Source organism: Alternaria dauci, chromosome 5 (assembly GCF_042100115.1).
Source record: "Alternaria dauci strain A2016 chromosome 5, whole genome shotgun sequence".
NCBI classification, from domain to species: Eukaryota; Fungi; Ascomycota; class Dothideomycetes; order Pleosporales; family Pleosporaceae; genus Alternaria; species Alternaria dauci.
In genome coordinates, this window is record NC_091276.1 from 1,816,813 (window position 1) to 1,829,026 (window position 12,214).

Below are 12,214 nucleotides of genomic sequence, written 5' to 3' on the forward strand. Positions count from 1 at the left end.
TATGATTGTCTGGCAGAGTGGATACATGGTGATTGACATGAAATCGTCGCAAAGACTGTCTTGCTATGATCCAACCTAAAACTCTTCCTCGTCATCCTCTCGCGCCAAAGCCTTCTTCTCAGCCAACTCTCTAATCTTGTCCCCAAGCACTTCGCGCCCATATCTACTCGCCACTTTACCCGCGAGATCCAGCATCTTGCCATTCGCATCCCTCATCAGACTCACAATCTCCAAAGCCTTCATACCATGGTCCTCACCCGCCAGACATTCCAAGCCGAGTAACTGGAGCAGCGCACGATCAATTGCCACTTCCAGCGTGGTCAGCGCAGATTTCTGAGATGCCGTGGGACGCGTGTGCAGCAGTGTGGAAGAAAGCTGTGAATGCAGCGTCGAAGCAAGAATAAAGGTTTGTTCGTGGTCCTGCTGCTTCTCCTCGTTGCTCTGTGGCTTATCGTCGTCCTCTTCATCTTCCATGTCGCTCTCCTCGCCTCTTCTGTTCTTCTTGCTCTTGGCCTTGTCAACCACACTTGTGAGTGGTATCTCGAAGCCGAATTCGGAGAGATGCGGGACGGGAGCTGAAGGGTATTGTTCTCGACCTTTGATGATCATGCAGTGAAATTTCGCGCCTGTACCATCAGAAGCTGTGGGGGATGAGGCAACGCCGACGGGCCAGTATGATTCTTCTTTGCCACCACCAGCACGTCGCGAGAGGAGTTTTGTATCGAGCATGGGGACCCAGCGGGCTTGGCCGGTACTTCTCCAGCCGAGAAGGGTCAGCAAGACGCCTTCAGAATCATAGATATATGGGTCGCCTTCTGCGGAGAAGAAAACCGAGGTCAGCGTTGTGCCGGGGGGTAGGGCGAGGATATCAGAGTCCTGGTATACTATGTCGTGCTTGATGTTCTCGATGGTGTAGAGGAGTTGTGTGCTGAGGTCGTTTTGGATGGGCCCGTTTCCAATGGTGAGGATGTAATCGCGCCACGCCGCACAGGTAACTGCTGGCGAGCTCTTTTGCCTGTAGACGCGTACTGGTAGACCGAAGAGAGAGTATATGCGCACGTAATTCGCTGACGTAGTCACACAGACGTAGGAGTCTGATAACGCAATCGCAGTGACAGACTCCCCAGTTGGAAGATTCGTCCGCCACTCGGTTCTTGTTGTCCAAGTCTCATGCGGCCGGTAGTATATCATCGCAGGGTTGCCGTCACCAGTGCTGTTGGGCTGGCAGGCAAACAATGTACCATTCTCGTTTAGGCAAGATTTGTCGTATAGGAAGATGTCGGTGAAGTGGAAGTTGCGGAAAGTGTGCTCGTCATAGAACTTGACACTCACTGTATGGTGTTTCCCCTCCTGTTCCACAGTCTCGACGTAGCCAGTCAAAGAACAGCAGAGTAACCGGCGGTTTCCACGCCAAGGTGTGCTGCCTGGCTGAAAGGGTTCGTGGACTTGAGGACGGAACAGGGCGGAGCTGTATGCGCGGCGTTTGGAGGCTGGTTCTGCGCCTCTGGTAAGATGTCCGTTTGGACGCTTCTTCGCGGCCGTGACCGTGGGGGCGTATCCAGCACCATCGTCGTCAATGACAAAATCCTCCATCTCTTCATCCCCGTCTACTTGGGCTTCGTCATCTTGGAATTCGGGGCCCAAGATATCCTCTAGAGAATCCGGTGTCCCACTCCTCTGCCTCGGCCGTCCAGGAAGGGTCTGTACATTGCCATTTGTGAGCTTCGCTGGTTGTGGAACACCGGCTCGTCCTTCTGAAGGGTCGTGAAAGAAAGGCGCGGAAACGGTAGGTTTTTGTAGTAGGGGAAGGTGTTCGTCGGGTACGAGGTCGGTATGGATGAAGAGTTCGCCTTCATTGTTGGTGTATGAGAGAATATTCTCTGTTGGATGCCATGCCATGGCCAGGATAGTAGCTTTGACATCGTCGAACTTTTTGAGTTGCTTCTGTGTCTTGGTATCCCAGAGGCATAGGCTCAGGTCGCTCGAGGTAGTCGCCAACAAGGCTCCGTTGGGTGACCATGCCGCCGCTGTGATATCAGCTGTGTGCCCCGTTTTGAACACTCGCTGTCTCTCCCAGTCGATCGTCGACATGACCTGTATTTGACGCATAGCGGTGGGTGTCGCGAACGCTCGTCCATCTGGATGCCAGAGGACCTTGGAACTCGTCTCTGCATCTGCCTCTAGGCTCTTGATCATGCCTTCCACCTTGTTGACCATCTCAGGCTCATCGCCGTCCAGCTTATACATGTAGAGGTGACCATCGGTGCAGGAAACGGCGAGTTGGGTTCCGGTCTTGTCAAAGGAAACATGCTTTACGGCTCGTGGCTGTTCGCGCAGTGTCTTCATGCTCTTGTCTTTGGTGTTGACGAGGTTGACGACGAGTTCGCTGTGGCTGTTAGCGACGGAGTCGTATAGGTGGAGCCATGTACATACTCGCTCGCAACGGCAATCCAGTTCCCATCCGGACTGAGAGCAACGTCGCGTACCGGCAACGTAGTTCTGACGAGAATCTCTTCAAACTTTCCATTCTCAAGCGAGAACCTGCTCACTGTGCCGTCCTCTGAGCCTGTAATGAAGTAACCATTCTACGCGGAGAATCAGTGTATTGTCTCAACCCCAACGATGCAATGCAACATACACCAGCAACCACAGCCGTGTTGTTCTCCTGGCATTCGTCCACAGTGACGGGCTCATCGTCGGACCCAGTAGTGAAGATGCGGCAGTAGTTGTCGACTCCGGCCGTGACGAGTTTCTTTCCGTTTGGTGTGTATGCGAGGTAGGTTGCGCCGGGGGCATCTAACGACTTCAATTAGCATGACATGTCCAGACGATGAATCGGGTTCGCTTACGAGCCTGTCGAGCACGTAAGCGCTGTGTCGTAGCCATTGTGGTATGCAGTGATGGTTGCTGCTCACCGCGTTTGGTTCGACGCGACCGCGTAAAGTGGGTGAGGCTAGCGCGCTTTCAAGGCGCATCCCCGCCGTGCTCCATCATCTCTACCAACACCAGTTCCGCCAAGGCCTATGATACACTACCCGCCACAGGAAAATGCCTTTCTCTGATACGCCGATACTCCACACAGGCAACTACAAGGGGCGTTAAACTTCACCTTACATGGCGATACCCTACCCAGGCAGCTACAGGGGATCTCGGGAGTATTCAATTTTCCCGTGTATGGCTTCTCCGCTCCCACACTAAAAATGCACCCCATACCCAAATATGCCTAAGGGCGCTCATTAGTCAGTACGCCGCCTCTACCCGTGAAAAGTTCCTGGGCCTGGTAAACCTCGCAGTCATCTCATCTTGGATTTTTCTCTGGAGAAAGCAAACGCAATGGTATTCGCCGACGAAGAGCAGCCTCTGCTCAGGATCATATCACACGAATACGAAAGTATCCAACAGGAGCGCAATAGTGGAGAAGCTGGGGATGACGCGCTTGAGTTTGAGCCTCTGGACCCTGAGGACCCTAAGAATTGGTCAAAAGCGTTCAAATGGGGAAACGTATTTCTGCTTGCCCTGATGGCATTCACAGTGTACGCGCATTCCATCGTATTCGTGATTTCTGTGAGAGCTTGAAGGCTGACTATGTTCGCAGCACGTTTACTTGCATCGGCGTTGTGCCGGTGGCCAGCACGATTGTCGAAGACCTTGATGGGAAGCACTCGAGCTCTGCGAACAGCGCCCTACTCGTTACCATCTGGGAACTTGGAGAAGCTGCCGGACCCTTGCTCATCGCACCACTATCAGAAATCTTTGGACGATATCCTGTTTTCAACGCTTGTAATATCGGATTCATCGCTGCAACTATTCTAGCAGTACTAAGCCAGAACAGCGGCGTTTTCATTGCTGCCAGGATGCTCACAGGCCTGTGCGTCGCCTCAAATGTCCTCAATCCAGCCATCATTGGAGATATTTTTGAGAGCGAGGAACGCGGCTCCGCAATGTCTCTGGTTATGCTTGCACCGTTAATCGGAGGAGCCATTGGCCCTGCCATCTCGGGCGCTATCGCGCAAACGCTCGGCTGGCGTCGCATGTTGACCATTGCCGCTGCATTGGCCATTGTGTGCGAGGTCCTCTTCCTTGTCTACTTCAGAGAGACCTACAAGATGACTATTCTGAGGAAAAGAGCAGCAAAGACGATGCAGGAAACCGAAGAAATCCCCGAATCCAAGACCACGCATGAACATCTAGCGAAGCTATGGCACTCGATGACTCGGCCTTTTGCGGTACTATTTGGGTCGACTGTACTAATGCTTCTCTCGTTGTTCGCTTCCGTTGCATTTAGCTTCTTCTATGTCATAAGTGTTTCACTACCAACCATCTTGATCGAGAGGTATGACTTCAGGCTTGTCATGATTGGCACTACATTTATCTCATTCAGTAAGTGGCCTTGGACGTTCCCAATCGCAATAGCTAACGAATGTCCAGGCGTTGGATCTTTCTGCAGTGTCCTAGTCTGCAACTTTACGCTCGATAGAATTTATGTCAAGCTTCGTGGTCCAGATGGTGCAAAAGGAAAGCCAGAGTATCGCCTTCCTCTCTCCATCATCGGTGCGACCCTGCTGCCTTTCTCCGTAGTAGCATATGGCTGGATCGCTCAGTACCGTCTCCCTGTACTCTTGCTTCTTGCCTCCGTGGCCCTCATGGGGTTCTCGCTCCTCCTCACAGTCTTACCGTTATCCGCCTACGTTGTCGACGCTTGTGGCATGTACTCGGCGTCAGCCATGACGGGCGTCATTGTTACCCGATGTCTCATGGGTACTTTCCTACCATTGACCACCGGCCCACTATCTGATGCTCTTGGATATGGACTTGGTTTCAGCATTCTGGGCGGATTGAGCCTGTTGTTGGTAGTTATTCCGATATCGATTTATAAATTTGGAGACAAGTGGCGACAGCATTCAGAATTTACGAAGGACTCTTGAGGGATAGACAAGGAGCAGATATGAAACCTTTGCACCTGCCACGCCAATCACATCCATAGACGTCATTGCCCGGATCGCGTTTTCTTGTTGGGGATCGTGTGCGCAGCAGCTTCTATGAGATTACACGTTGTCTGCTCTGTCCAGAATGCGCATTTCTCCTTGCTCTTTTCTTCGTCGATGCTATCATTATCAACATCCGCAAGCTTCTATCCAACCACGAGCACGTATTCTAGCGTCAAGATCCTAAGTTATCATGAGATTCGCCGTCCTATCGCTCGTGACCCTATCAGCTCAGGCAGTCGCCCAGGCGTACAATGTCCAATCCGACGGCTTCCGTCTTATCTTGAAGTCATTGATCAACGACTCCGCCTACCACGAGTAAGAACTTCTGATCCACTTGGAAGCGATTTTTATTAACAATTACTAGCCACGCACTCGGCACTTGCCATGTAGGCGCAGCTGAGGAAAGTCTATGTCTAACGAACGACACGATTGCCGACCCAGCTCGGCCCTACACTACCTTTTACCACAACACAACCTCCTACAACCACCACAACCCTCAAAACGCGAACGATACGGCAGGAATCCTCAATTGGCCCCTGGAACACAACAACGGCAAAAATATCGTGTCTTCTGCCATGGCCCTCCGTTATTCCGACACACATGACCTTATGCGCATGATCTTTTCGCCCGGGAAGTCGAGTTACCAAACTGTGTATTTCGAACAGGGGAACGGCAGTTACAGCACCATGTATATCGCCGTCAGTCTCAATAATACCGGTAGCGTACCTGCTTTCTTCATTCCACCAGTCAAGGTTACGAATTGGTATATGTGTACCAAGTACTTAATGTGGAACATGGGATTTACCATAGAACCATCAGATCCGAATTGTTCAAAGGTTGGCGTTGAGAGAGTTTGGGTCTGAGGAAGTGGGGGTCGAGAAGTATGTCAAGTTTCTCAGACATGGTTGCCATGCATGTTGGTCGGGTAAGTAGAGTTGCTGCTCATGGTGCTTTGCTAGCGGCGGGCATAGAAGTCTTGGAGGCTTCATTCTTTCGTTATCATTGCTAGTCTCCTTTCTGCATATTCCTAGAATAATACAATCAATTCCTTGTACAGCGTAGCTATTGTGAATAAGAGGCTTCCGCGACTACGTCTGACAAGGCCTCGTTCCATTACATGCAATCCCAATCATGTCTCAGCCTTGCGTAGTGTCCCTTTCCGTTTCGTTGGTCGCCACGCAACTGATATCTAGCAGATCTGGATCGACGTTGCGGCATTCATAGACTGGCGGCTCTCGACTAGGTACATGAACAGTAATGTTCTCGGCGCGTATGTTACTGCATCGCTACAATCAGATGCGTCAGCACTACTTTACTACTGATCTGGGTACGACTGCACTTACATCAGGCGCGCTGCAAACCAAGGTACCTGCTTCCGGGTCTTCCTTTCTGGATGTAGTTCCGTACATGTTTTTGATGGTGATATCGGAGATGGTCAAGTTTGCCTGCAGGGAGTTCATCAGCATTAATACGTAGTCTCCAGCCTGACTGTTCGCATTGCTTACTGGATGCTCTGCACACAGCGTCTGGTTCTTCTGCCCATAGCACTGCGTGATGGTAATCGCGCGATCATTGTTATCAACGCGAAACGTGTCGTATGTAACGTTCCTCACGCGTCCAAGACCGCCGCCGCCGTTCAGCAGCGTCTGGAAGCTTGTTTGGATACCAGGCCAGACCTTAATACGCGCGCTGTCACTAGAGTTTGTAAGAGAGACGTTGTAGATGTAAAGGTTCTCTACAATATCGGTCTTGTTGGCATATTGGCCTAGAGAGCCGACACTCATGCCGTGGGAACCCGTGCAGTCTAAGCCCTGGACGACGACGTTGGTGCTGTTGGGTTTGAATGAAACGCAGTCTGGTGATGGTCAGCTTGTGGTAAGGTAGGTTTGAGGAATACAAAGGTTCCTACCATCGGTGTTGATGATGTATGAGTCCTGGATGACAACACGATCTGAGCGGTACGTATCCCAGCCATCGGAGTTTGCTATCTCGACGTCGTTAAGGCTCTACAGGGCTGTGAGTCTAGTGGCTGAGCAACCAGAATGGAAACTTTACCTCTGCGCGTAAATCCATGTTACTGATGAGGATGTCGGTACTGTTTGCAATGATATTGAACCACTATGAAATGTCAACAAGCAGGAGATGAAAGCCAAAACTGCATCCTTACGTGTGGCGAGTTTCGCATGCGCAGATTTGACATGGTAGCTCCCTCCATCCCATCAAAGGCAAACAACATAGGTCGCCGCAGCTGCAATATACACGGGTCAGATACATGTGCTTGAGATGGTACCTCCACCGTTGACGAAATCCTTACTCACACTTTTGTTAGTCTGAATCTCCTCCCAGTAAGCTTGACCGTGCCCATCGATAATGCTCTTCTCCCTGCTCAGATCGCCATAGATGTTCACGTCCTCGCCACCCCATTTCCAGTATACAGACTGATTTTGGAAGTCGTACTTGAAACTATTCTCCGCCCAGTAGTAGACATCGCTTGCATCGAAGTGTATTTCTCCGGTGATGACCACGTCGATGTGTTTGAGAAAGGTCAGATCTAGAGGCGAGCCTATGAGATAGGATTGATCGAGGACAACTGTACCGCCATTGTTACACTTGTGGAAGGAATCGAGGATGCATGCTGCGTCGTCGCGGTCCGGAGCTGTTCCTGGTGCAACAAAACAGAAGCGTTTGGGTTCTCGTGCCGGTGAATACGGCATTGGTCTACCAGAGTCATACGGGGCAGGGATGATGTTTGGTCGCTTAGGAAGGTGGTGGCTGTGAGTTGCTGACGCCGTAGCGAATGCGGCAAACACTGAATGGAGGCACAGACTGGATCGCATGTTGACAAGTAATGGAGTTGAGCAGAGAGCGTACGGATTCCGTCTTTAGGCCTCGTTTACACCTATATATGAATTCAGTGCAGGTGTGACGATCCTACGGGTTCGAGCTCGCACGTCCAGCCCGCTGTACTGGGAGGATCTGCCACTCTGCGCGGATGCACGCCATACAAGAGAAAAATCGAACGCCACTCCTGTATTTGCCTAGGTAGAGTATCGCTGTATAAGAGAAGATTGATTGCTCTCTGTAGTTGCCTACTAGGGTGTTCGATATTTCCCTTGTATGGCGTGAATGCATATGTTGCATACGTGGAATCACATTGACCCGGTCGGCCGTTCGGTACATCAGACAACGACATCAGTCGTCTCGCAATTCAACATCCATTGGATCAGCGCGGAGATGAGGTAAATGCTGGCAAACAAGACTTGCAGCGATGCTTCTTAAGCTTAATGGGGGGTGCGGGGGAAGCTTGGCAGTGTCATTTCATGCGGATTATCCGGAGCAGCGAACCGCCTAGGGCGATCATGTTAGTGAACAGATGATCAGAGGGGAAGGAGGATGTTGATCGGAATGCTGCACTGTACTTCGTCCGCGGGTCCGTGCGCCAATGTTCTCACGCATTGAGCCGATGCCCACCAGCAGAGCATCACCAACCCAACGGCCCGCTCCACACACGCGACGATGAAGACTTCACTCGCCACCCTCTCCTCCTTTGCGAGTCTCACGAGCGCCGCGCGGTTGCTCCTCCAAATCCCAAACACGGTCCTTGTCAACCCGTCTACCCTCCCCTCGACGACACATGCAACGCTCCAGTCTTCAGGCCCGCCCCTCGATGCCTATCTTACGCGCTCCAACACATTCAACTTCAACAACGTGAGTGCCGGCAGCTACCTGGCTACCGTGCATTGCCGCGACTATGCGTTTGAGCCGTTGAGGATCGATGTCACTGTGGAGGAGACGGTCGAGGGCAGCGGGGAGAAGAAGGAGGTGATCAGGGCATGGCAGACCTTCTTGGGCAATGAATGGGACAACAAGGGAGAGAGTCGCGGCGAGGGCGGAAACGGCCTGGTGATCGAGGCCCGGCCGGTGGTACCCAAGTACTTCTACCAGGAGCGACAGGGCTGTGAGTTGTCATTCGTGACCACGTGTGTTATGAGGCGACCTTGCTAACGTATCCTAGTCTCGCCGTTATCGTTCTTGAAGAACCCCATGATTCTTATGGCCATCGTCTCCATGGGCCTCATCTTCGGCATGCCCAAGCTGATGGAGAACAGTGAGTCGCTGAACTCTCGTCACATGCAGACACCTACTAACAACCATTTAGTGGACCCCGAGATGAAGCAAGAATTCGAAGAGATGCAAAAACAAGGCGTCTTGGGCTCCGGCTCCACCAACACGGCACAGCAGCTACAGAACTTCGACCTCGCTTCGTGGATGGCGGGCAAGACGGATTCGGGCACCACGAGCGCGCGGACACAGAGCCCTGCCGGGCAGGCCAAGAAACGATAAATGGCGGATATGCATGGCTTCGGAGGGCATCAAAGTGCTTAGTGCCCCCGAGGCAGAGTACCTTCATACATTCCTAGCGAGCAACACACATTGTAGTCATCTCGGCTCTGTTTTCTTAGACCTTGATACAAAATCTAATGCAGGGGAAACCATGTTTCACATTGGGGTCGCTCGTTTGTCTAGTCATCAGCCACTGCAATGCATGAGCCTTGGCTAACCAGCCCAGAGCCGTGCTAGTAAGCTAGACCACTTACCCAAAACTCGAAGCATTTCATCTCACAGAAGCAGCTTGTTACATCTTCAAGTTGCTACACGAACCAGCAAAACACTCTCAACCCAACTTCCGCCCCGCAGCTTACCAAAGCGTGATGGCTGCTTATTCACGCTCTTGGTACACATCCTAGCCAATCGGGTAGTCGTTACTCCCGATAAAGGCAAGCCTCAGTCATCCGTGCCAATATAACCCCCCTGGGTTCACCTTCTCCTTTTACTTGATTTGATCGTGCTAAATTTCCTTCCGCCTCGTGATGAGCGCGGAAAAGCTCGTTTCCATCCAATTGTACCCCGAAGATATACATGACTCTTTTCTCAATAGATATTGCATGTAGAGTCCTAAAAGCGCCTTTTTAAAATATACATGACTAGGTACCATCCCAAGGATACGACTTGGCAGATACGGGTTCCTTCAGAAAATGGCAGACACTCCGCACACCGGCACCGACACATCAGCAGGCACGACAGCACAGCACGAATCTCACTGGCATCACCATGCTCATTCCAGTCACCACACAGGCAAGAGGCTACGGCATTTTCTCAGACCTGATGGAAGAAAAGTGCACATTGCAAGTTCACCCGATGAAGCAAACCACATGAGGAGGAAACTCGGTGCTGCAGAGGAGAAAGAAGATTTCGATTTGGTCGTCCATGGATCTCCCGAACATGTAAGTTTTGGTCGACCGAGATTGTAGTCAGTTCGTGAGTAGCAGTAGATACTAACCACAAACACAGATCGAAGCCCTCCGTCATACGCACGCCCACCACACAGCGCGTCACCGCCAACTGCATGAAGACCACGGCGACCTAGCCCAAGAATTCGAGCGCGTGATACGCGATCTCGACGCCCTCTCCACCGAACTCCACATGCTAACCTCACACGCCGTGCAGCTAGACGCCAACTTTTCCAAATACGGCTACTCGGCCCATCTCCGCACCAAAGAAGACTTCGACACCGCAGACCCAACAAACTCATCAGCCTCTTCCTTCTCCTTTGACAAGGAAACATGGCATGCAGAACGCCACCACGGAGCCAGTATCCGTCTTTACCAGAAGCCCATTGTGCGCCAGTATTTCCACAAGGGTCTCCTATGGCGCGCAAAAGAAGCCCAAGAAGTCGCCTCGTATGAACTGTTCATTGACCTCTTCTACGTGGGCATCATCGCCATCACCGGTGATTCTGCGGCTGAGCACCCAACAGGCCAGTCTCTGCTTCGTTTTTCAATCACATTCATCATGGGCTGGAAGTTCTGGACAGATATCGGCGTCCTGGTGTCGTGGTTCGATAGCGACGACGTTGTGAGACGGCTTTCGGTGCTTTTCTTGCTCACGTGTCTATTGGGGTTCACGACAAATATGATCGAGGCATGGGAGAGGACGTACGCACCGCTCGTAGCGTTCTATCTGGCAGCTAGGCTGTTTGTGACAACGAGCTTCTTTTGGTATGCGTGGGCCATTCCCATGGTTAGAGGGACGATGTTGGGCAACGGGGTTGTCATGCTCATCCCCGCGGCACTTTGGATCGGCAGCATACATGTCGAGGAGCCGGCGAGACAGGGTGTCATCTGGACGGCTCTTGTGTTTGACTTGTTTGGCCAGTTTAGCATGGTACTGCTTCAGCGGCCTGGGTCGCCGGTGTACAAGTTCGTCCCAGGTTGGGTCAAGAGGAGTCTAGAGTTTTTTCCGGCGACGAACATCGAGCACCGGATTGAGCGGACGAACGCGTTTGTCACGCTTGTTTTTGGATCCTGTGTGCTGGGCCTGTTGTATCAGAGCAGTGTTGAGATGGGCATCAATGCTTTCTTCGGCAAAGCTGTCTTGGGACTCATCCAGGCCTTTGTCTTCAACTGGATGTACTTTGAGATGGACTCTTTCAATCTGCATACTCATGCAATTCGGAGGCACGTATACTCTGGTAAGTAACATGCTTATTTTTTCTCCACAACCCAACCTCTCTTTCTCTGGCGACACCGCTAACGACCACAAGCATTGACATGGTCCTCCATCCACCTCCCCTTCGTCATGTCCTTCGTCCTCTCCGCATCAGCCCTCGGCGTCCTGGTTCGTGCCCACGACATATCCTCAGCCCCTCTCGACTCGTTATCCGAAACCTTCATCGCCCGCTCCGAAGACCACATCTCAGAGGGCTTAGTATGGTTCTACTGCGGCGGTCTGGGCGTCTCCCTTCTCTGTCTTGCCATCATTTCTGCATCACACGTTCATCGCACGATCCCTAATCAACGCGTCCGCAAACCTGTTCGTCTCGCCTACCGCGCTTGTGTGTCTATAATCATAATCACACTGCCTCTTGCGCACTTCAATAGTCTGCAGCTGATAGCAACAACTACGGGCTTGGTGGTATCCGTGTTGGTGTTGGAATTGGTCGGTGTGTCCTGCTGGGGCGATAACTTCTTCTGGGAAAAGGAGTGTAAGAGAGATCGGGCGACGTACAGCGCAAAATGTGCTATCAAGAGGGAGGAATTGGAGAAGAGTGCTCGCGAGGGGAAGGTCGTGGATGTGGAGGAGATTGCGAAGAGGGAGCAGGGAGAGAAGGGAGTTGTAGGTGTAGTTTGAGTGATCAAGTCGGAATCGTAGTCAAGTGGGATTGG

General features: G+C 51.9%; 5 protein-coding genes across 5 annotated transcripts; 3 read left to right on the top strand and 2 right to left on the bottom strand.

Moving 5' to 3' along the window:
* Nucleotides 1-75: 75 nt before the first annotated feature.
* On the bottom strand, nucleotides 76-3,072 carry ACET3X_006082 (uncharacterized protein; the record flags this gene model as incomplete). The annotated part of the gene is made up of 4 exons (XM_069452254.1): nucleotides 2,850-3,072; nucleotides 2,639-2,796; nucleotides 2,434-2,585; nucleotides 76-2,386 (listed from the first exon to the last, which is right to left on the bottom strand). The coding sequence occupies exons 1-4, from the start codon at nucleotides 2,884-2,886 to the stop codon at nucleotides 76-78; spliced, it is 2,658 nt and encodes an 885-aa protein (XP_069306442.1). The 5' UTR covers nucleotides 2,887-3,072.
* Nucleotides 3,073-3,310: 238 nt separating this feature from the next.
* On the top strand, nucleotides 3,311-5,961 carry ACET3X_006083 (uncharacterized protein). Its single transcript, XM_069452255.1, has 4 exons — nucleotides 3,311-3,533; nucleotides 3,596-4,380; nucleotides 4,429-5,303; nucleotides 5,353-5,961. The coding sequence occupies exons 1-3, from the start codon at nucleotides 3,334-3,336 to the stop codon at nucleotides 4,923-4,925; spliced, it is 1,482 nt and encodes a 493-aa protein (XP_069306443.1). The 5' UTR covers nucleotides 3,311-3,333; the 3' UTR covers nucleotides 4,926-5,303; nucleotides 5,353-5,961.
* A 334-nt stretch (nucleotides 5,962-6,295) lies between these two features.
* ACET3X_006084 (uncharacterized protein) lies at nucleotides 6,296-7,825 on the bottom strand (the record flags this gene model as incomplete). Its single annotated transcript, XM_069452256.1, has 5 exons — nucleotides 6,296-6,843; nucleotides 6,898-6,994; nucleotides 7,044-7,106; nucleotides 7,156-7,236; nucleotides 7,307-7,825. The coding sequence occupies 5 exons, from the start codon at nucleotides 7,823-7,825 to the stop codon at nucleotides 6,296-6,298; spliced, it is 1,308 nt and encodes a 435-aa protein (XP_069306444.1).
* Nucleotides 7,826-8,504: 679 nt separating this feature from the next.
* On the top strand, nucleotides 8,505-9,332 carry ACET3X_006085 (uncharacterized protein; the record flags this gene model as incomplete). The annotated part of the gene is made up of 3 exons (XM_069452257.1): nucleotides 8,505-8,946; nucleotides 9,004-9,096; nucleotides 9,148-9,332. 3 exons carry the CDS (start codon nucleotides 8,505-8,507, stop codon nucleotides 9,330-9,332), a joined length of 720 nt encoding a protein of 239 aa, XP_069306445.1.
* Nucleotides 9,333-10,201: 869 nt separating this feature from the next.
* On the top strand, nucleotides 10,202-12,179 carry ACET3X_006086 (uncharacterized protein; the record flags this gene model as incomplete). Its single annotated transcript, XM_069452259.1, has 3 exons — nucleotides 10,202-10,273; nucleotides 10,341-11,520; nucleotides 11,593-12,179. 3 exons carry the CDS (start codon nucleotides 10,202-10,204, stop codon nucleotides 12,177-12,179), a joined length of 1,839 nt encoding a protein of 612 aa, XP_069306446.1.
* Nucleotides 12,180-12,214: the final 35 nt, after the last annotated feature.